Consider the following 22,433-nt stretch of genomic DNA (forward strand, 5'->3'; position numbering starts at 1 on the left):
AGCACCTATTTTCTATGTTTCCAAAGCAAATCAACCTACAAACCTCCACGTCTTTGGAGTGTGGGAGGAAAGCGGAGGAAACCCAACGCAGGTCACGGGGAGAACGCACAGCCAGCCGTCCAGACAGCGCCCGCAGTCGGGATCGAAGCCGGGTCCCTGGCGCTGTGAGGCAGCAGCTCCACCCGCTGCGCCACACCGTGCCGCCACGGTCCTGTGCTGCAGGGAACATTGAGTCAACGTCCCAAAATTCTACAAAGGCTTCATCGCTTGAACCACTAATTGGGGATTCAAGAAAACAAACGCTTGAGGCAAAGCTAAAACATAACCAAAGATAGACACAAGAAGCTGGAGTAACTCAGCGGGGACGAGCAGCATCTCTGGAGAGAAGGAACGGGGTGACGTTTCGGGCCGAGACCCTTCCTCCTTCTCTCCAGAGATGCTGCCTGTCCCGCTGGGTTCCTCCAGCATTTTGTGTCTATCTTCGATTTTAAACTGGCACCTGCAGTTCCTTCCTGACACCGTTTTAGAGAGCTATGGGTAAAATGGAAAATTGTAGTATAAGAAAATAACTGCAGATGCTGGTACAAATCGATTTATTCACAAAATGCTGGAGTAACTCAGCAGGTCAGGCAGCATCTTGGGAGAGAAGGAATGGGTGACGTTTCGGGTCGAGACCCTTCTTCAGTCTGAGTTACTCCAGCATTTTGTGAATAAATGGAAAATTGTGCTGGAGGCACTCAGTCGTGAGCCGATGTTCAATATTATTTTGCTCAAAGTAATTTAGCAGAATGTCTTTTTGGACAATAAATTGAATGCGGCATTTAATTTTAAATTAATAGAAACATTGCTCCCAGGAAACCTAATACACGGATCTCTAAGTCTTTTGAGTTGACGATATTAACCTTTCTCATAAACCCACCATGCTCCTTAGTTGTTGGTTGTTGATGTGAAATTGTAGGAAACTAAAAATAAAATGGCATCTAATTTGGTGGTTGTTGGCTTTTATCTTAATTTAATTTGCATTGCGAATGTTTTGATGTTAGGCACATTTATTAGTTCATACACTGCCACATTCAGATGAATAACAAGTGCTTTCTGCAGCAAACGCCTCCAAATGGATCATTATGTAGCTTCAGTTATTTAGTCCCTACGATGTTTTTTATCGCGTGCATTTAGTGGCTGAGTTGACCAGAAGAATTTCTAATTGATTTTGAGCAACTTATGCGTAAAAGAGTATAGGAGCAGAGGGTGCAGCCTCAGAATAAAAGGACATACCTTTACAATGGAGATGAGGAGGAATTTTCTTTAGCCAGAGGGTGGTGAATCTGTGCAACTCATTGGCGCAGACGGCAGTGGAGGCCAAGTCATTGGCTATTTTTAAGGCAGAGTTTGAAAGATTCTTGATTCGTAAAACTGTCAAAGGTTATGGGGGGAAGGCAGGAGAATGGGGTTGAGAGGGAAAAATAGATCCGTCGTGATCGAATGGCGGAATGGACTCGATGGGCAGAGTGGCCTAATTCTGCTCCTATGTCTTATGAAATGGTAAATCTAGGATATGTACACGTGCCCATATGTGATAGGAGCAGAATTAGGCCATTCGGCCCATCATGTCTACTCCGCGATTCAATCATGGCTGATCTTTCTCTTCCTTCTAACCCCGTTGTCCAGCCTTCTCCCCATAACCCCTGACACCACTGTGCACATCACACACATAAAGCCCTAGTGTGTATAGACAATAGGCAATAGACAATAGGTGCAGGAGGAGGCCATTCGGCCCTTCGAGCCAGCACCGCCATTCAATGTGATCATGGCTAATCATTCTCAATCAGTACCCAGTTCCTGCCTTCTCCCCATACCCCCTGACTCCACTATCCTTAAGAGCTCTATCTAGCTCTCTCTTGAATGCATTCAGAGAATTGGCCTCCACTGCCTTCTGAGGCAGAGAATTCCACAGATTCACAACTAACTCTCTGACTGAAAATGTTTTTCCTCATCTCAGTTCTAAATGGCTTACCCCTTATTCTTAAACTGTGGCCCCTTGTTCTGGACTCCCCCAACATTGGGAACATGTTTCCTGCCTCTAACGTGTCCAACCCCTTAATAATCTTATACATTTCGATAAGATCTCCTCTCATCCTTCTAAATTCCAGTGTATACAAGCCTAGTCGCTCCAGTCTTTCAACATATGACAGTCCCGCCATTCCGGGAATTAACCTAGTAAACCTACGCTGCACGCCCTCAATAGCAAGAATATCCTTCCTCAAATTTGGAGACCAAAACTGCACGCAGTACTCCATGCGTGGTCTCACTAGGGCCCTGTACAACTGCAGAAGGACCTCTTTGCTCCTATACTCAACTCCTCTTGTTATGAGGGCCAACATTCCATTGGCTTTCTTCACTGCCTGCTGTACCTGCATGCTTGCTTTCAGTGGATGGAGTGGAGGCGAAAATGGGATAACATAGAACAAGTTTGAATGGGTGATCGATGGTCAGGGTGGACTTGGTGGGCCGAAGGGCCTGTTTCCATGCTGTATCTCTGAGCTAAACTAACTGCTGAACAGCCCTAATGCAGAAGTCACTCCGCAGTGCCAAGGGCGTCTCAGGACAGGACTGCAACCACGCAGAATGACCCTATGAGTCTCTATGACCCCATGCAGTCAGCCCCCAAGGCCAGGATGGAGCCGGGGCCTCCAGCGCTGTGAGACAGCAGCATCTTTGAGCATGAAGGATCTGTGGAATTCTCTGCCACAGAAGGTAGTTGAGGCCAGTTCATTGGCTATATTTAAGAGGGAGTTAGATGTGGCCCTTGTGGCTAAAGGGATCAGGGGGTATGGAGAGAAGGCAGGTACGGGTTACTGAGTTGGATGATCAGCCATGATCATATTGAATGGCGGTGCAGGCTCGAAGGGCCTACTCCTGCACCTATTTTCTATGTTTCTATGTTTCTGTGCTTTTTTAAATCGGATAGACGCAAAATGCTGGAGTAACTCAGCGGGACGGGCAGCATCTCTGGAGAGAAGGAATGGGTGACCTTCAGACTGAAAGAAGGGTCTCGACCCGAAACGTCACCCATTCCTTCCCTCCAGAGACGCTGCCTGTCCCGCTGAGTTACTCCAGCATTTTGTGTGCAGAAGCATCTCCATGACTTGCAGCATTGAATGTTTCTGAATAATACGCTGAGATCCAAAAACGATTGTTGGGGTTTTTTTTGCACTCGGAAAAAAAAAAAATCGACACCGCAACAAAACAACTTTATGCCATTGTATTACATGGAGGTCGCCTTGGGGTGAGGACAAAACTAGAAAGGGAGGGGAGACGATGAAGAAAATCCTTCTCTCAGAGTGTGGTGAACCTTTGAAATTCCCACCCCATGGTGCTGTGAATGCTCAGTCATTTTCGAACTCTTTAGAGAATCAAGTGGTGTGTAGACTATGCCTAAAAACCTGGGATCCTTCTTCCCTGTGGCTATCAAACTTTACAAGTCAAGTCAAGTCAAGTTTATTTGTCACATACACATACACGATGTGCAGTGAAATGAAAGTGGCAATGCCTGCGGATTGTGCACAAAAAAGAATTACAGTTACAGCATATAAATAAAGTTAATAATATTAATATAGAGAAGACAAAATTTAGTCCCAGGAGTTATAAAAGTTAACAGTCCTGATGGCCTGTGGGAAGAAACTCCGTCTCATCCTCTCCGTTTTCACAGCGTGACAGCGGAGGCGTTTGCCTGATCGTAGCATCTGGAACAGTCCGTTACTGGGGTGGCAGGGGTCCCTCATGATCTTGCTTGCTCTGGATCTGCACCTCCTGATGTATAGGTCCTGCAGGGGGGTGAGTGTAGTTCCCATGGTGCGTTCTGTCGAACGCACTACTCTCTGCAGGGCCTTCCTGTCCTGGGCAGAGCTGTTCCCAAACCAGACTGTGATGTTGCCGGACAGGATGCTCTCTACAGCCCCAGAGTAGAAGCAATGAAGGATCCTCAGAGACACTCTGAATTTCCTCAGCTGTCTAAGGTGGTAAAGGCACTGCTTTGCCTTACCCACCAGTGCGGCAATGTGCGTTGCCCATGTCAGATCCTCTGTGATGCGGACTCCCAGGTATTTAAAATTGCTCACCCTATCCACAGTAGACCCATTTATTTCCAGTGGCGTGTGCGTCCTTGGATGTTTAGCCCTTCTGAAGTCCACAATCAGCTCCTTAGTTTTAGTGACATTCAAGAGGAGGCTATTGTCCTGACACCAGAGTGCCAGATCAGCCACCTCCTCCCGGTAGGCCTTCTCATCGTTGTTGGAGATCCGGCCCATCACCACAGTGTCATCAGCAAACTTGATGATGGAGTTTGAGCTGAACCTGGCCACACAGTCATGTGTGTACAGGGAGTACAGTAGGGGGCTAAGGACGCAACCCTGGGGGGATCCTATGTTCAGGGTGAGGGAGCTAGATGTGTGCTCCCCCATCTTGACCACTTGGGGCCTGGTGGTGAGAAAGTCCAGGACCCAGGCACACAGAGGGGTGCTAAGCCCCAGTTCCAGCAGCTTCTCAACCAGTCTGCTGGGGACTATTGTGTTGAAAGCTGAACTAACGACCCCACCCCATCCACATCCACCCCCCCCATCCTCAATCTTTGCAAGCCTTCCCACTCGTCACTTTAATTTCATGGCTCGTGTATTTTGTGTTTGGTGTATTTTGTGTTTTTACGACTGTTGGCAGATCAATTTTCCTCCTGGGATAAATAAAGTTCTATCGTATCGTATCTTATCGTATCGTATCGTATCGTATCGTATCGTATCGTATGAGTTATGATCTCATGGACAAGCAGCATAGTTTTAAACAGCCACAATAACAAATTCTTTCAATTTTTTCCCTGCGGCATTCCATTATATGTTGCCAAAGATTGTGTAGGAAGGAACTGCAGATGCTGGTTTCGACCGAAGATAGACACAGCAAGCTGGAGTAGCTCAGCGGTGGCATCTGTGGAATGCTCTGCCTCCGAAGGCAGTGGAGGCCAATTCTCTGAATGGATTCAAGAGAGAGCTAGATAGAGCTCTTAAGGATAGCGGAGTCAGGGGGCTTGGGGAGAAGGCAGGAACGGGGTACTGATTGAGAATGATCAGCCATGATCACATAAAATGGTGGAGCTGGCTCGAAGGGCCGAATGGCCTCCTCCTGCACCTATTGTCCATTGTCTATCTCTGGATAAAGGGAATTATTCCTTTTCTAGATGCTGTCTGACCCGCTGAGTTGCCCACTAGGTCACTCCAGCTTTTTGTGTTGCCAAAGATTATTCAGTCTCTAATTTAGTTTAGTGAGGCCAAAGGAATCAGGCCCTTTGGCCCACCGAGTCCGCACCGACCGCAGATCACCCCGTATTCCAGCACTGCCCGACACACTAGGGACAAGTTACAATTTTCCCGTAGCCAATTAAACTACAAAACTGTACATCTTTGGGATATGGGTGGAAACCAGTGCGTCACGTGTGGCGGAGCCTAACGGCTGCTGCTCGCTGGCAGTCTGTTCGTCTTTTTTCCTTTTTTTTGTTGTGTGTCGGTGTTGGGATGGTTTTTGTTTTTGTTTTTTGGCTGTGTATGTGTGGGGGGGGGGGGTGGGGTGGGGGAAACCTTTCCTCTTTAGGTCTCTTCCTCACGGCGCGGGGCGCGGCTCGGCCGCGGGCCTTCCATCGCCCGCGGGGCCTGCCATCGCCCGGTGCGGCTCGGCCGCTGGACTTTACACCGCTGGTGCGGCTCGGCCGCGGGACCTAACATCGCCCGGTGCGGCTAGGCCGCGGGACTTTACATCGCTGGGGCGGCTCGGCCGCGGGACCTAACATCGCCCGGCGCGGCCGCGGGACTTTACATCGCTGGTGCGGCTCGGCCGCGGGACCTAACATTGCCCGGCGCGGCCGCGGGACGGTTCAGCGCCAGGTGCGGCTCGGCCGCGGGGCCTTCCATCGCCCGGCGTGGCTCGGCCGCGGGACTTTACATCGCTGGTGCGGCTCGGCCGCAGGACCTAACATCGCCCGGTGCGGCTCGGCCGCGGGACTTAGCAGCGCACGGTACGGCCGCGGGGCCTTCCATCGCCCGGCTCGGTCACGGGACGTTTCAGCACCCGGTACGGCTCGGCCGCGGGGCCTTCAATCGCCCGGCACGGCCGCGGGACTTTTCAGCGCCCGGTGCGGCTCGGCCGCGGGGACTTCCATCCCTTTGCGTGTGGACCCAGAGACGCAGAGACACATGTGGAATTCTCTGGCACAGAAGGCATTGGAGGTCAATTCACTGGATCTGTTCAAGAGAGAGTTAGATATAGCTCTTAGAGCTAACTGAATAAAGGGATATGGGGAGAAAGCAGGAACGGGGTACTGATTTTGGATGATCAGTCATGATCATATTGAACGATGGTGCTGTCTCGACGGGCCGAATGGCCTACTCATGCACCTATTTTCTATGTTTCTATGTTCTATGTTTATATATATATATGTGTGTGTGTGTGTGTGTGTGTGTGTGTGTGTGTGTGTGTGCATGTATGTGTATATACACACACGCACACATACGTACACATAAAAAACAAAGAAACAATAATGGTGCAGTAATAACAATAATAGTCTATGTAGTTCAGAGCTTATTGGAGGTCGCAGTGTTTAAAGCCTGATGGTTGTAGGGAAGAGGCTGGAATTTGTTTCTGCTATCTGGTAGATCAGAAATCAAGTGGGTCAGACTCATGTTTGCTCTGAACTACATAGACTATTATTGTTATTACTGCACCATTATTGTTTCTTTGTCACAGAATATCATCGTAATCTACAATGCCTTTACCAGACGTGGTGAAAACTGCAACACAGGTTAAAACTGAATTGCCTAAGTCTTTGCAAAACAAGACTATAGAAAGAGCAGGGATTTGGAATTGGATTGGTTAGCTCCAGTAAGAGCTTCACAGAGTATGAATATCTCTGTGTGTTGTAAGTCGACTTAAAATTGATTTAACTGATTTATGGATTTTCTTTACCCTGCCGTTAGCCTTTTCTATTTCAGTTTAGTTTAGTTTAGTTCAGTGATACAGTGCAGAAACAGGCCCTTCGGCCCACCAAGTCCACACCGAACAGCGATCCCCGCACAGTAACACTATGCTACACACGCACTAGGGACAATTTACGCTTACACCAAGCCAATTAACCTACAAACCTGTGTGAGACCTGTTGGAGTGTGGGAGGAAACCGAAGATCTCTGGGAAAACCCACGCAGGTCACGGGGAGAACGAGCCAACTCCGTACAGACAGCACCCGTAGTCGATATCGAACCCGGGTCTCTGGCGCTGTGAGGCAGCAGTTCTACCGCTGAGCCACCGTGCCGCCCTTTGTGATTTTTCTTAAGGACTCGGTGAATCATGGAAAAGCCAGTCAGATTACTGAATCAACACCAGGTCCTCCAGAACCCACGGGAACTCTCCGGATGAGGACGGGCAGCATAGTGGAGTCGCTGCCTCCCAGCGCCAGAGACCCAGGTTCGATCCCCACCTCGGGTGCTGTCAGTGCGGGGTTTGCAAGTTCTCCCCGTGACAGCGTGAGTTTCCTTCGGGCGCTCCGGTTTCCTCCCACGTCCCAAAGGCGTGCGGGTTTATGGGTCGATCGGCCTGTGTAAAATTGGTGTCGGGAGTGGATGGGAAAGTGGGAAAACATAGAGTGTGAAGTGTGAGCAGGTGATCGCTGGTTGGCGTGGGCTCGCATCGTGACTCCATGCTACATGACATCTCTAACGCTAAACTAAAATTAAGACAGGCACGTTTAAGCAGATGATGCATCAGTGCTGAGCCAAAATGACTGACTAGTCTGCCAGCGTGGTACCTCAGACTTAATGGAGCAGAAAATGCATTGAATGCTAGAGATAATTGCAGGAATAATACTTTGGAGACATTTATGTATGTGAGAAAAGATCTGGAAATTATTGAACTAGAATTTGGAGAGCCATTGGGTTACATCATGGCGCGCAGTGAATAGTGAGCTAGTTTGTGGGGAATACTGTGCAAAGGTATAGAAACAAAGAATTGCAGATGCTGGTTCATACCAGCCTCGATATGAGCCTCGATCACCTCGTGGCACCACGGGAGAAGAATGAGGAGGAGATAAGACTTTTCTTTGCCTTCCATCACAGTGAGGGTGTGCCTAGAGCAATCACTGTGATGGCTGTTTGTGTAAAAATTGTATCTGTGTGTCCTGTGCTTTGTGTTGTATACTGCCGGACCCTGACGTGAGAGGACGCTGGCGCTGTTTATTCGCCGCTTCTCCGTTAGCATAGTTTGTCTGTTTGTTTTTATGTTATGATTGTTTTTGTAAAGCGCTTTGAGCTTCTGGAAAGGCGCTATATAAAATAAATGCTTATTATTATTATAATTATTATATCAAAGATGGACACAAAGTGCTGGAATTGTTTTAGTTTAGTTTAGTTTTGTTTATTGAGGGTAGGGCCGGACAGGCCTGTTTCCATGCTGTAGTTGTTATATGTTATATGTTATATTACAATCGAGCCATCGCAGTGTACAGATACATGATTAATGGAGTAATGTTTGAGATGTGCAAGATAAAAAACAGTAAAGTCCAATTAAAGATAGTCCGAGCGTCTCCAATGAGGTAGACGGTGGCCCAGGATCGCTGTCTAGTTGTTGACAAGAGTTGGTTCAGTAGTTGGTTCAGTTGGTTCAGTTGCCTGGAATACACTGGAATTTAGAAGGATGAGAGGGGATCTTATCGAAACGTATAAGATTATTAAGGGGTTGGACACGTTAGAGGCAGGAAACATGTTCCCAATGTTGGGGGAGTCCAGAACCAGGGGCCACAGTTTAAGAATAAGGGGTAGGCCATTCAGAACTGAGATGAGGAAAAACTTTTTCATTCAGAGAGTTGTGAATCTGTGGAATTCTCTGCCTCAGAAGGCAGTGGAGGCCAATTCTCTGAATGCATTCAAGAGAGAGCTACATAGAGCTCTTAAGGATAGAGGAGTCAGTGGGTATGGGGAGAAGGCAGGAACGGGGTACTGATTGAGAATGATCAGCCATGATCACATTGAATGGCGGTGCTTGCTCGAAGGGCCGAATGGCCTCCTCCTGCACCTATTGTCTATTGTCTATTGCCTGACAACAGCTGGGAAGAAACTGTCCCTGAATCTGGAGGTGTGCGTTTTCACACTCCTGCCTGATAGGAGAGGGGAGAAGAGGGAGTGACCGGAGTGAGACTTGTCTTTGATTATGCTGGTGGCCTTGCCGTAGATGGAGTCAATGGAAGGGAGGTTGGTTTGTGTGATGGTCTCGGCTGCGTCCACAATTCTCCGCGATTCCTTGCGGTCTTGGATGGGGCTGTTCCCAAACCATGGTGGGATGCATCCCAAATAAAATGCTTTCTTCGGCGCATCTGGAGAGGTTGCTGAGAGTTGTTGGGGACAGGCCGAACCTCCTCAGCCTTCTGGGGAGGTCGAGGTGTTTTCTTCGCCATTGCTTCCGTTTGGCTGGTCCCTATCTGAAGTCATTTGTTGCCGGCTGTGATCGGTCGTGGTTCTTTCTTGCCTCCAGCTCTTCCCACCTCCCCCCCCCCCCCCTTCTTGTCACTTACTCCACCTACTTGCCATAAAATCCCCCTCAGCAGTATCCACCTATCACTTTAAGGCCAGAGACAATAGACAATAGACAATAGGTGCAGGAGGAGGCCATTCGGCACTTCGAGCCAGCACCCCCATTCAATGTGATCATGGCTGATCATTCACAATCAGTACCCCGTTCCTGCCTTCTCCCCATACCCCCTGACTCCGCTATCTTTAAGAGATAGATGGATTCTTGATTAGTCCGGGTGTCAGAGGTTATGGGGAGAAGGCAGGAGAATGGGGTTAGGAGGGAGAGATAGATCAGCCATGATTGAATGGCGGAGTAGACTTGACTTCGTCAGCGCCGTTTATTTAGTTTAGTTTAGTTCGGAGATACAGCGCGGAAACAGACCTTTCGGCCCATCGGGTCTGTGCCGAACGGTGATCCCCGCACACTAACACTATCCTACACACACTGGAATCGGACTAGCAGTGGAGCTGGGACATGTTGGCCGGCGCGGGCAAGTTGGGCCGAAGGGCCTGTTTCCACGCTGTTTCACTCCGTGCCTCTAGGACTCTATGACTAGGGGGACAAATCTTACACTTCTCCCAAGCGAATCTACCTGCACACCCGCGTGCCTTTGGAGCGCGGGAGGAAACGGAAGATCGCGGAGAAAACCCGGGCGGGTCACGGGGAGAACGTAGAAACTCCGTGCGGACAAGCATCCTCGAGTCGCGATCGAACGCGGGTTTCTGGCGCTGCAGACCGCTGCAAGGCCGCAACCATACCGCCGCGCCACCGTGGCCGCACGTGGGCTATCCGCATACCTTGGGTGGGCAAGCAAAGAATTTCACCGTGCCTTGCCGCACGTGACAATCAAATATTCCATTCCGTTCTACGTTCCGTTCACTGCTGGGAAACCCGAGCTTGTGGGATGCAGAATGACATTTTGAGATAAGTTGATTACGGTCGTGGATCATTGTAGCAACATAACGTTTGTGACAACAAAAAATCATTATTTAAATATATTTCACTCCTAATTGCCTTTTATGCTCTGGCGATTAGACAGTTCCGGTGACTAATGCTACTTTTATTCTTTCAATAATAGCAATTAGTTTCATTGGCGCCATTTCACGCCTCTGACATTCTGACAGATTAGACAAGCAACACGGCTTATTAATTATTTTGGATATAACCTGCAGGCATTACTATAACTCAGAAAAAAAAGCCATCACCTTTCTTAGTTACATGATAGACAATAGACAATAGACAATAGGTGCAGGAGTAGGCCATTCGGCCCTTCGAGCCAGCACCGCCATTCAATGTGATCATGGCTGATCATTCTCAATCAGTACCCGTTCCTGCCTTCTCCCCATACCTCCTGACTCCGCTATCCTTAAGAGCTCTATCTAGCTCTCTCTTGAATGTATTCAGAGAATTGCCCTCCACTGCCTTCTGTGGCAGAGAATTCCACAGATTCACAACTCTCTGACTGAAAAAGTTTTTCCTCATCTCCGTTCTAAATGGCCTCCCCCTTATTCTCAAACTGTGGCCCCTGGTTCTGGACTCCCCCAACATTGGGAACATGTTTCCTGCCTCTAACGTGTCCAACCCCTTAATAATAATAATAATAGTTTTAGTTTAGTTTAGAGACACGGCGCGGAAACAGGCCCTTCGGCCCACCGGGTCCGCACGACCCGCGATCCCCGCACATTAACGCCACCCTACACGCACGCACCAGGGACATTTTACACTCATGCCAAGTACACAAACCCAAGCCAATCTTCGGAGTGTGGGAGGAAACCGAAGATCTCGGAGAAAACCCGCGCGGTTCACGGGGGGGGGGGGGGGGGGGGGGGGAACGTACAAACTCCGTGCGGACAGCACCCGTAGTCGGGATCAAACCCGGGTCTCTGGCGCTGCAAGCGCTGTAAGGCAGCAACTCTACCGCTGCGCCGCCCATAATACTATTAGTTATTAGAGATGAACAGGCAATAAAAGTTGGATGCCAGATGGTCTGAATGTGCTTATCAAGCTTTGCAGACACTCAATATATTCCCTTGAGACCAAGATTTATATTTGTGTAGAAGAGCACACTATTAATTGTCCTGCTTTAGCTAATTTTATGGTTATTCATATTTGTTTTGTTCAATGACTGATGGACTAATTAATTAAATGTCACGGTAATTATGGGCCAGTATTATTATCACACGACGGTGCGAATAAGGCTTTTTATTGTGGTGTGCAGAAAGGAAGGCAGATTCTCTCTCTCATTCTCTCTCTCTCTCATTCTCTCTCACTCTCTCTCTCTCCTCTCTCTCTCTCTCTCTCTCTCTCTCTCTCTCTCTCTCTCTCTCTCTCTCTCTCTCTCTCTCTCTCTCTCTCTTCTCTCTCTCTCTCTCTCTCTCTCTCTCTCTCTCTCTCTCTCTCTCTCTCTCTCTCTCTCTCTCTCTCTCTCTCTCTCTCTCTCTCTCTCTCTCTCTTCTCTCTCTCTCTCTCTCTCTCTCTCTCTCTCTCTCTCTCTCTCTCTCGCACGCACGCACGCACACACACACACACATTATTGTGACACAAGTCTACCTGATAATGTTTTTACAGTTCAAGGCCAGTCATCTTGCCACTGCTTTGCAAGTGCATATAGTTTCCCTTGGGCGATGTTCATTGCTGACCAACTTTTCATCAGAACTAGTTTGTTCTGTACATTGGGAATTATTGACAATTCCAGCAACATTATTATTGTAAATGGCTCTTCAACCAGGAAAGCCCAATTAATTCCCTGTTGCAGAATTTATCCAGTAAATAATCTTTCATAAAATCCTTGGCGGAGATAACTAGTGCAGGGTTTGATGTTATAACATGATAAATGGAGATAAATGTCCATTGAGATTCCCCTGTTTAATGTGTTGTTGGCAAATGCTTCGTGACAAAGATAAATACCTGGAAAATGAAAGTAGACTTGACCACATAATAGCTGCACTTCGGGCTTCCCTGCTATTTATTTAAATCTTGGTTGATCAGTTTAACAGTATTTCCCTTAATAATCTTTCACACAAAAACCTATATCCTGTAAATGTTAGTGTACATTGAAGGGTTTTGTTGGTTTTGGTCTGAAGAAACATAAGATCGTAAGTGATAGGAGTAGAATTGGGCCATTCGGCCCATCAAGTCTACTCTGCCGTTCAATCATGGGGGATCTGTCTCTCCCTCCTAACTCCATTCTCCTGCCTTCTCCCCATAACCTTTGAAACCCGTACTAATGCATTCAAGAGAGAGCTGGATGGAGCTCTTAAGGATAGCGGAGTCAGGGGGTATGGGGAGAAGGCAGGGACGGGGTACTGATTGAGAATGATCAGCCATGATCATATTGAATGGCGGTGCTGGCTCGAAGGGCCGAATGGCCTCCTCCTGCACCTATTGTCTATTGTCTATTGTCTAATCAAGAATCTATCTGTCTTTGCCTTAAAAAAATATCCACTGACTTGACCTCCACAGCCTTCTGTGGCAAAGAATTCCACAGATTCACCACAACCAGAGAGCAGTGCTGAACTACTATCTACCTCTTTGGTGACCCTTGGACTATCCTTGATTGGACTTTGCTGGCTTTACCTTGCACTGAACGTTATTCCATTATACATGTATCTATGCACTGTAAATGGTCTCCTAATTTGAGGAAGGACATTATTGCCATTGCGGGAGTGCAGCGTCGGTTCACCAGGTTAATTCTGGGGATGGCGGGACTGACATATGATGAAAGAATGGGTTGACTGGGCTTGTATTCACTGGAATTTAGATGGATGAGAGGGGATATTATAGAAACATATACAATTCTTAAAGGATTGGACAGGCTAGATGCAGGAAGAATGTTACCGATGGTGGGGGAGTCCAGAACCAGGGGTCACAGTTTAAGAATAAGGGGTTGGCCATTTATGACTGAGGTGAGGAAAAACTCTTTCACCCAGAGAGTCGTGAATCTGTGGAATTCTCTGCCACAGAAGGCAGGGGAGGCCAATTCACTGGATGTTTTCAAGAGAGAGTTAGATTTAGCTCCTGGGGCTAAAGGAATCAAGGGTCATGGGGAAAAAGCAGGAAGAGATACTGATTTTAGATGATCAGCCATGATCATAGTGAATAGCAGTGCTGGCTCAAAGGGCCGAATGGCCTACTCCCGCACCTATTTTTCCATGTCTCTATGTTTCTAAATGGCTTGATTGTAATCGTGTAATGTTTTTTTTTAGTCAGAGAGTTGTGAATCTGTGGAATTCTCCGCCTCAGAGGGCAGTGGGGGCCAATTCTCTGAATACATTCAAGAGAGAGCTAGATAGAGCTCTTAAGGATATCGGAGTCAGGGGGTATGGGGAGAAGGCAGGAACGGGGTACTGATTGAGAATGATCAGCCATGATCACATTGAATGGCGGTGCTGGCTCGAAGGGCCGAATGGCCTCCTCCTGCACCCATTGTCTATTGTCTATTGTCTATTGATTGTCCCTAGTGGGTGTAGGATAGTGTTAATGTGCGGGGTGGGCGCGGACTCGGTGGGTCTATTGTCTATTGTCTATTCAGCTGACTGGTTAGCATGCAACAAACAGCCTTTCACTACTGTACCTCGGTACACGCGACAATAAAAACGAAACTGAGAAGGGTCTCGACCTAGAACGTCACCCATTCCTTCTCTCCGGAGATGCTGCCTGTCCTGCTGAGTTACTCCAGCATTTTGTGTCTGTATTCTCGGTTGATTTTGGCAGAGGTCTACAAGTGATCAACGTAGACATGGCACTGTTGCTACGGAACAATGCAGGGGCGGCACGGTGGCGCAGCGGCAGAATTGCAGCCTCACAGCACTAGAGACCCGGGTTCGACCGTGACAACGGATGCTGTCTGTATGGAGTCTGCACGTTCTCCCTGTGACCGCGTGGGTTTTCCCCGGGTGCTCCGGTTTCCTCCCATCCTCCAAAGGCGTACAGACATTATTAAGATTATTAAGGGGTTGGACACGTTAGAGGCAGGAAACATGTTCCCAATGTTGGGGGGAGTCCAGAACAAGGGGCCACAGTTTAAGAATAAGGGGTAGGCCATTTAGAACTGAGACGAGGAAAAACCTTTTTCAGTCAGAGAGTTGTGAATCTGTGGAATTCTCTGCCTCAGAAGGCAGTGGAGGCCAATTCTCTGAATGCATTCAAGAGAGAGCTAGATAGAGCTCTTAAGGATAGCGGAGTCAGGGGGTATGGGGAGAAGGCAGGAACGGGGGTACTGATTGAGAATGGTCAGCCATGATCACATTGAATGGTGGTGCTGGCTCGAACGGCTGAATGGCCTCCTCCTGCAACTATTGTCTATTGTCTATTGTCTATTGTCTATTGTCGATTGACATGTAGGTTAATTGGCTTCAGTAAGTTGTAAAGAAATTGACCCTAGCATGTGTAGGTTAGTGTATGGGGGGGAATCGCCGGTCGGCGCGGGCACGATGGGCCAAATTGGTCTGTTTCCGCGCTGCATCTCTAAAGTCTAAAGCTTTCATGTATTTATTTCATTAAAAACTTGGCCTTCAAACTTAGGGCTCGAGTTTGGAAAAAAAATCTTTAAATGATGTGGTATGAATGAATGAATAAGTTTATTGGCCAAGTATGTGCATATACAAGGAATGTGCCTTAGTGCTCCGCTCACAAATGACAACACAAACATACAGTTAACAATTAAGAATAAAGCATAACCACATCAAAACAATAAGGATACAACATTACGGTCTAAACATGTGGGTGAAAATAAACCAGAGCTAAAAACAGACTACAGACTTTGGTTATTGAATAGAACCATCACTCGTGGGGAAAAAAGCTGTTTTTATGTATGGCTGTGGCTGCTCTGACAGTCCGGAGTCGCCTTCCAGAGGGAAGTGCTTCGAAGAGTTTGTGGCCAGGGTGAGAGGGGTCAGAGGTGATCTTGCCCGCTCACTTCCTGGCCCTTGCAGTGTACAGTTCGTCAGTGGGGGGGAAGGTTGCATACTTGCACCTTACTGGTTTAGTTTAGTTTAGTTTAGTTGAGAGACACTGCGCAGAAACGGCCCCTTCGGCTCATCGAGTCCGCGCCGCCCAGCGATCACCCTGTACACCAGCACCATCTTACACGTGAGGGACGCTTTACAATTACACCGAGCCAATTAAGCTAAAAACCTGTTCGGCTTTGGAGTGTGGGAGGAAACCGAGGATCTCGGAGAAAACCCACGCAGGCCACGGGGAGAACGTACAAAACTCTGTACACACAGCACCCGTGGTCAGGATCAAACGCGGGCCTCTGGCGCTGTAAGGCAGCAGTTCTACCGCTGCGCCACCGTGTCTCTGCCGATGGTTATTAATTCGGAGAAGCATTGGAATTGCGACTGACAACCTTGTTCTTTTTTAAACTCCAGGTCGAAGGAACTGATCAAGGAGGCAATCCAAGACAATGACTTCATGAAAAACCTGGAGCTTTCCCAGATTCAGGAGATTGTGGACTGCATGTACCCAGTGGAATATGGAAAGGACAGCTGCATTATCAAGGAGGGTGACGTTGGCTCGCTGGTTTACGTTATGGAAGGTAGGGTCACTTGAGCTGTCTAATCATTTAATGCACCGACCGATCTCCAAGCCGTCTGCAGGAGTCCTCCAGCATTACATACACCTTACCACATGAAAACAATCACTAACTTTTATCACACCCAAGAAGCAAAGGCCTACCTCGGCAAGGCCAGCAGCATAATCAAGGACGAGTCCCACCCCGGCCACTCCCTCTTCTCCCCTCTCCCATCGGGCAAAAAGGTGTCGAAGTGCGAAGACGCACACCTCCAGATTCAGCGGGAAGTTTCTTCCCAGCTCTTATCGGGCAACTGAATCATCCTGCCACAACCAGATACTAAATTGTACGATAAAAAGTAAATAATCACCAAACTTATCAGCAGAAATCACCCAGACTCAGGGACAGTTTCTTCCCAGCTGTTATCAGGCAACTGAATCATCCTACCACAACCAGAGAGCAGTGTTGAACTACTATCTACCTCATTGGTGACACTTAGGACTATCCTTGATCGGACTTTGCCGGCTTTACCTATTGCACTAAACGTTATTCCTTTATCGTGCATGGATCGTTTGCAATCGTGTCTTGTCTTTCTGCTGACTGGCGAACACGCAACAAAAGCTTTTCACTGTACCTCGCTCGGTACACGTGACGATAAACGAAACTAAACCAAACTATACGAATCATTTCGACGGCCATCATAAATTATGCCGATCGTAATGTAATTGCAAGATTTGATAAATGCTCACAATATTGTTTATCGGTGGGGTGATTGTATTAGAATTGACTTCATCAACAGACTGCAAGGATGAATTAGTTCTGCAATTTAAACTATTCCGATTAAGTCATACTACACCAATGGTGCATTTTGTGTAACATATGCAAGTGTGCAGTGATTTTTTTTATGGCGCCATTTTTGGCTCCCACTCCTTTCCTCTCCTCTCCTGGCCATCTTTGTGTCAATAGACAATAGACAATAGGTGCAGGAGAAGGCCATTCGGCCCTTCGAGCCAGCACCACCATTCAAAGTGATCATGGCTGATCATTCTCAATCAGTACCCCGTTCCTGCCACGATCACATAGAATGGCGGTGCTGGCTCGAACGGCCGAATGGCCTCCTCCTGCACCTATTGTCTATTGTCTATTGTCTATTGGAACTGCCTGGTGGTGATTGCATGCAGTTGCAGAGAAAATGCTGCAGAGGTGACCCCACAGCTCTGTGCCAGGGATGAATCTACGACCATGCCTCCTTCATTTAAGCCTACCCGCCATGTTTTTTTACATGGGTTTTGTGCGTCATTGTAAAGTACGATTTGCAATATTAATTTTCTTTGCAAAAAACCTTCGGCAGCTTCGAGGCTATTTCTGCTGGGAGTTTCGTTTTCTTTTGTTTCCTGGTCTTGGAGATACAGTGCGGAAACGGGCCCTCCGGCCCCACCGAGTCCGCGCAGACCAGCTGATACCCGTGCCCTAGCACCATCCTACACACACGAGGGACGATGTGCGATATTTAACCGAGCTCATATGAAGAAAGACTGGATAGACTAGGCTTGTACTCGCTGGAATTCAGAAGGCTGAGGGGGGATCTTATTGAAACATATAAAATTCTTAAGGGGTTGGAGAGGCTAGATGCGGGAAGATTGTTCCCGATGTTGGGGAAGTCCAGAACCAGGGGTCACAGCTTAAGGATAAGGGGGAAGTCTTTTAGGACCGAGATGAGAAGACATTTCTTCACACAGAGAGTGGTGAGTCTGTGGAATTCTCTGCCACAGAAGGTAGTTGAGGCCAGTTCATTGGCTATATTTAAGAGGGAGTTAGATGTGGCCCTTGTGGCTAAAGGGATCAGGGGGTATGGAGAGAAGGCAGGTACAGGCTACTGAGCTGGATGATCAGCCATGATCATATTGAATGGCGGTGCAGGCTCGAAGGGCCGAATGGCCTACTCCTGCACCTATTTTCTATGTTTCTATGAGCCAATTAGCCTACAAACCTGCACGTCTTCGCAGCACGGGAGGCGACCGGAACTCCCGGAGAAAAGCCGCGCAGGTCACGGGAAGAACGTACTAGCTCCGGACAGACGGCGTCCGTAGTCGGGATCGAACCCGGGTCTCTGGCGCTCTTGCTCGCTCTACCTTGCCGCTGATAGTGCTCTTGGAACTACTGACAACTCGCCCAGGATTTCAATGGATCTCGTCAATTCACCAAAAGCACTTTTTCGGATATTCATTTTATTTCAAAAAGCCACAGCAACTTCTACACTCTTTCGGTAGGAGGGGAAGGAGTTCTTGGAAATGTTGGACAGGGCAACGCGTGCACAGCGGTAGAGTTGCTGCCTTACAGCGCCAGAGACCCGGGTTCCATCCTGACCTTCGAATTTTCCTCCCACACTCCAAAGACAATAGACAATAGACAATAGACAATAGACAATAGACAATAGGTGCAGGAGTAGGCCATTCAGCCCTTCGAACCAGCACCGCCATTCAATGCGATCATGGCTGATCACTCTCAATCAGTACCCCGTTCCTGCCTTCTCCCCATACCCCCTCACTCCGCTATCCTTAAGAGCTCTATCCAGCTCTCTCTTGAAAGCATCCAACGAACTGGCCTCCACTGCCTTCTGAGGCAGAGAATTCCACACCTTCACCACTCTCTGACTGAAAAAGTTCTTCCTCATCTCCGTTCTAAATGGCCTACCCCTTATTCTTAAACTGTGGCCCCTTGTTCTGGACTCCCCCAACATTGGGAACATGTTTCCTGCCTCTAATGTGTCCAATCCCCTAATTATCTTATATGTTTCAATAAGATCCCCCCTCATCCTTCTAAATTCCAGTGTATACAAGCCCAATCGCTCCAGCCTTTCAACATACGACAGTCCCGCCATTCCGGGAATTAACCTAGTGAACCTACGCTGCACGCCCTCCATAGCAAGAATATCCTTCCTCAAATTCGGAGACCAAAACTGCACAGTACTCCAGGTGCGGTCTCACCAGTGCCCGGTACAACTGTAGAAGGTCCTCTTTGCTCCTATACTCAACTCCTCTTGTTACGAAGGCCAACATTCCATTGGCTTTCTTCACTGCCTGCTGTACCTGCATGCTTCCTTTCATTGACTGATGCACTAGGACACCCAGATCTCGTTGAACTCCTCCTCCTCCTAACTTGACACCATTCAGATAATAATCTGCCTTTCTATTCTTACTTCCAAAGTGAATAACCTCACACTTATCTACAGTTTAAACTGCATCTGCCATGTATCCGCCCACTCACACAACCTGTCCAAGTCACCCTGCAGCCTTATTGCATCTTCCTCACAATTCACACTACCCCCCAGCTTAGTATCATCTGCAAATTTGCTAATGGTACTTTTAATCCCTTCGTCTAAGTCATTAATGACGTACAGGTTTGTAGGTTAATTGGCTTGTTAGAAATGTTCTAAAAAAAATTGTCCCTAGTATGTGTAGGATAATGTTAATGAGCGGGGATCGCTGGTCGGTGCAGACTCGGTGGGCTGAAGGGCCTGTTTCTGCGCTGTATCTCTGAACTAAACTAAACTTGCTCAGGATTTCAATAGATCACTTTAATTCCCCAAATGTAATGTTGTTGCAGGCTGTTATGATCAACAACAGAAAAGCTGTGGATAAGCGAACAGGCTCAGGAATATTGAGAAATGTGATGATCTTGGGAACAGTTCACACTTCTTGGTTTGATACTTAAGAGATCGGATGCAATGTGGAGCTGTTTTATTACCAGATGTGAGGAAGGTTTGACTGTGAAAAGCCTCTCAGGGCCTTCAGAGCCAGTTCTGACACGAGAAAGCTAAAGTAAAATGTTCCTGTTTCTCTCAGTGTCCCAGTACGGTAGCGCAGCGGTAGAGTTGCTGCTTTACAGCGAATGCAGCGCCGGAGACTCAGGTTCGATCCTGACTACGGGTGCTGCACTGTAAGGAGTTTGTACGTCCTCCCCGTGACCTGCGTGGGTTTTCTCCGAGATCTTCGGTTTCCTCCCACACTCCAAAGACGTACAGGTATGTAGGTTAATTGACTGGGTAAATGTAAAATATTGTCCCTAGTGGGTGTAGGATAGTGTTAATGTGTGGGGATCGCTGGGCGGCGCGGACTTGGTGGGCCGAAAAGGCCTGTTTCCGCTCTGTATATATATATGATATGATATGATATGAATAGCTTTTGCAATACAGGTCCACCACCCGATTGTCTGGCACCCTTGGTTCCAAAGCCAATCAACCTACATGCCTGTACGTCTTTGGAGTTTGGGAGGAAGCCAGGGCACCCGGGCAAAACCCACGCAGGTCATGAGGAGAACGGACAAACTCCGTGTGGACAGCACCAAAGTCAGGATGGAATCTGGGTCTCTGGCGCTACAAGGCAGCAACTCTACCGCTGCGCCACCTTCATAGTTTTCAGTTTTAATTATTTAAAAAAGTTTTTAAGAGTTCCACTGTGGAAACAGGCCCTTCGGCCCGCCAAGTGCATGCTGACCATCGATCAGCCGTTTCCCCTTAGTTCGATGTCATCCCACTTTCCCATCCACTTCAGGGTCGATTTTACAGAGGCCCAGTTAACCTACCAACCCAAACGTCTTTGGGATGTGGGAGGAAACCCGGAGCACCTTGAGGTAAACCCATGAGGTGATATAGAGAACATGCAAACTCCACACAGGCAGCACCCGAGGTCAGGAACAAACCCAAGCCTATGAAATGTTGGCTTTCATCACAAGAGGAGTTGAGTATAGGAGCAAAGAGGTCCTTCTGCAGTTGTACAGGGCCCTAGTGAAACTGCACCTGGAGTACTGTGTGCAGTTTTGGTCTCCAAATTTGAGGAAGGATATTCTTGCTATTGAGGGGGCGCAGCGTAGGTTTACTAGGTTAATTCCCGGAATGGCGGGAATGTCGTATGTTGAAAGACTGGAGCGACTAGGCTTGTATACACTGGAATTTAGAAGGATGAGAGGAGATCTTATCGAAACGTATAAGATTATTAAGGGGTTGGACACGTTAGAGGCAGGAAACATGTTCCCAATGTTGGGGGGAGTCCAGAACAAGGGGCCACAGTTTAAGAATAAGGGGTAGGCCATTTAGAACTGAGATGAGGAGAAACTTCTTCAGTCGGAGAGTTGTGAATCTGTGGAATTCTCTGCCTCAGAGGGCAGTGGAGGCCAATTCTCTGAATGCATTCTAGAGAGAGCTGGATAGAGCTCTTAAGGATAGCGAAGTCAGGGGGTATGGGGAGAAGGCAGGAACGGGGTACTGATTGAGAATGATCAGCCATGATCACATTGAATGGTGGTGCTGGCTCGAAGGGCCGAATGGCCTCCTCCTGCACCTATTGTCTATTGTCTATTGTCTATTGTCTATTGAAACTGCAAGACAGTGGCTCTACCATCCTCACCACTGCGCTGCCCCATCGCTCCACGCAATAGTGCAAACAGATGCAGTACCATACTGTAATTTCTCTGTATTCTGTGGGATCAGTTCGCAAGTTCACAAGTTGTAGGAGTAGAATTAGGCCATTCGGCCCATCGAGTCCACTCCGCCATTCAATCATGGCTGATCTCTGCCTCCTAATCCCATTTTCCTGCCTTCTCCTTATAACCCTTGACACCGGTTCCAATCAAGAACTTTGTACAGCCGCTGGTTTGAAACCGAAGATAGACACAAAAAGCTGGAGTAACTCAGCGGGACAGGCAGCATCTCTGGAGAGAAGGAATGGGTCTGAAGAAGGGTCTGGACCCGAAACGTCGCCCATTCCTTCTCTCCAGAGCTGCTGCCTGTCCCGCTGAGTTACTCCAGCTGTTTGTGTCCATCTTCTAATCAAGCATTTGTCTATCCCTGCCTTAAAAATATCAACTAACTTGCCCGCCACAGGCCTCGGTGGCAATGAGTTCCACAGATTAACCACCCTCTGACTAAAGAAGTTCCTCCTCTCCTCCTTTCTGAAAGAACGCCCTTTAATTCTGAGGCTATCATGACCTCTGGCCCTGGACTCTCCCACCAGTGGAAACATCCTTTCCACATCCACTCTATCTGTGCCTTTCGTTATTCTGTACGTTTCAATGAGGTCCCCCCCCTCAACCTTCTAAACTCAACGAGAGCCAATAGTGATTTCTTGTCATTTGACCCGAAATGGACCAATGAAACTCTTACTTGCAGCAGCACAACAGATATGTAAACATAGGACACTGTAAAGACCGGAGTAAACAACGAAAAGTAAGTTAAGTATATGAACAAAACAAGCATACGATAATAGTACAAAGTCAAAATCAATGCCCTCAAGTCCATGTTAGGAAAGAATTGCAGATGCTGGTTTAA

General features: G+C 47.9%; 1 protein-coding gene across 1 annotated transcript in view; it reads left to right on the plus strand.

Moving 5' to 3' along the window:
- Positions 1 to 22,433, plus strand: part of prkg1b (protein kinase cGMP-dependent 1b) — a 422,934-nt gene that overhangs the window by 51,592 nt on the left and 348,909 nt on the right. The window contains exon 2 of the mRNA XM_078412759.1: positions 15,966 to 16,132. Within this exon, the coding sequence (XP_078268885.1) occupies positions 15,966 to 16,132 (167 nt within the window). The remainder of the gene's footprint in view (positions 1 to 15,965; positions 16,133 to 22,433) is intronic.

The sequence above is a fragment of the Rhinoraja longicauda genome, chromosome 16 (genome assembly GCF_053455715.1).
Source record: "Rhinoraja longicauda isolate Sanriku21f chromosome 16, sRhiLon1.1, whole genome shotgun sequence".
NCBI classification, from domain to species: domain Eukaryota; kingdom Metazoa; phylum Chordata; class Chondrichthyes; order Rajiformes; family Arhynchobatidae; genus Rhinoraja; species Rhinoraja longicauda.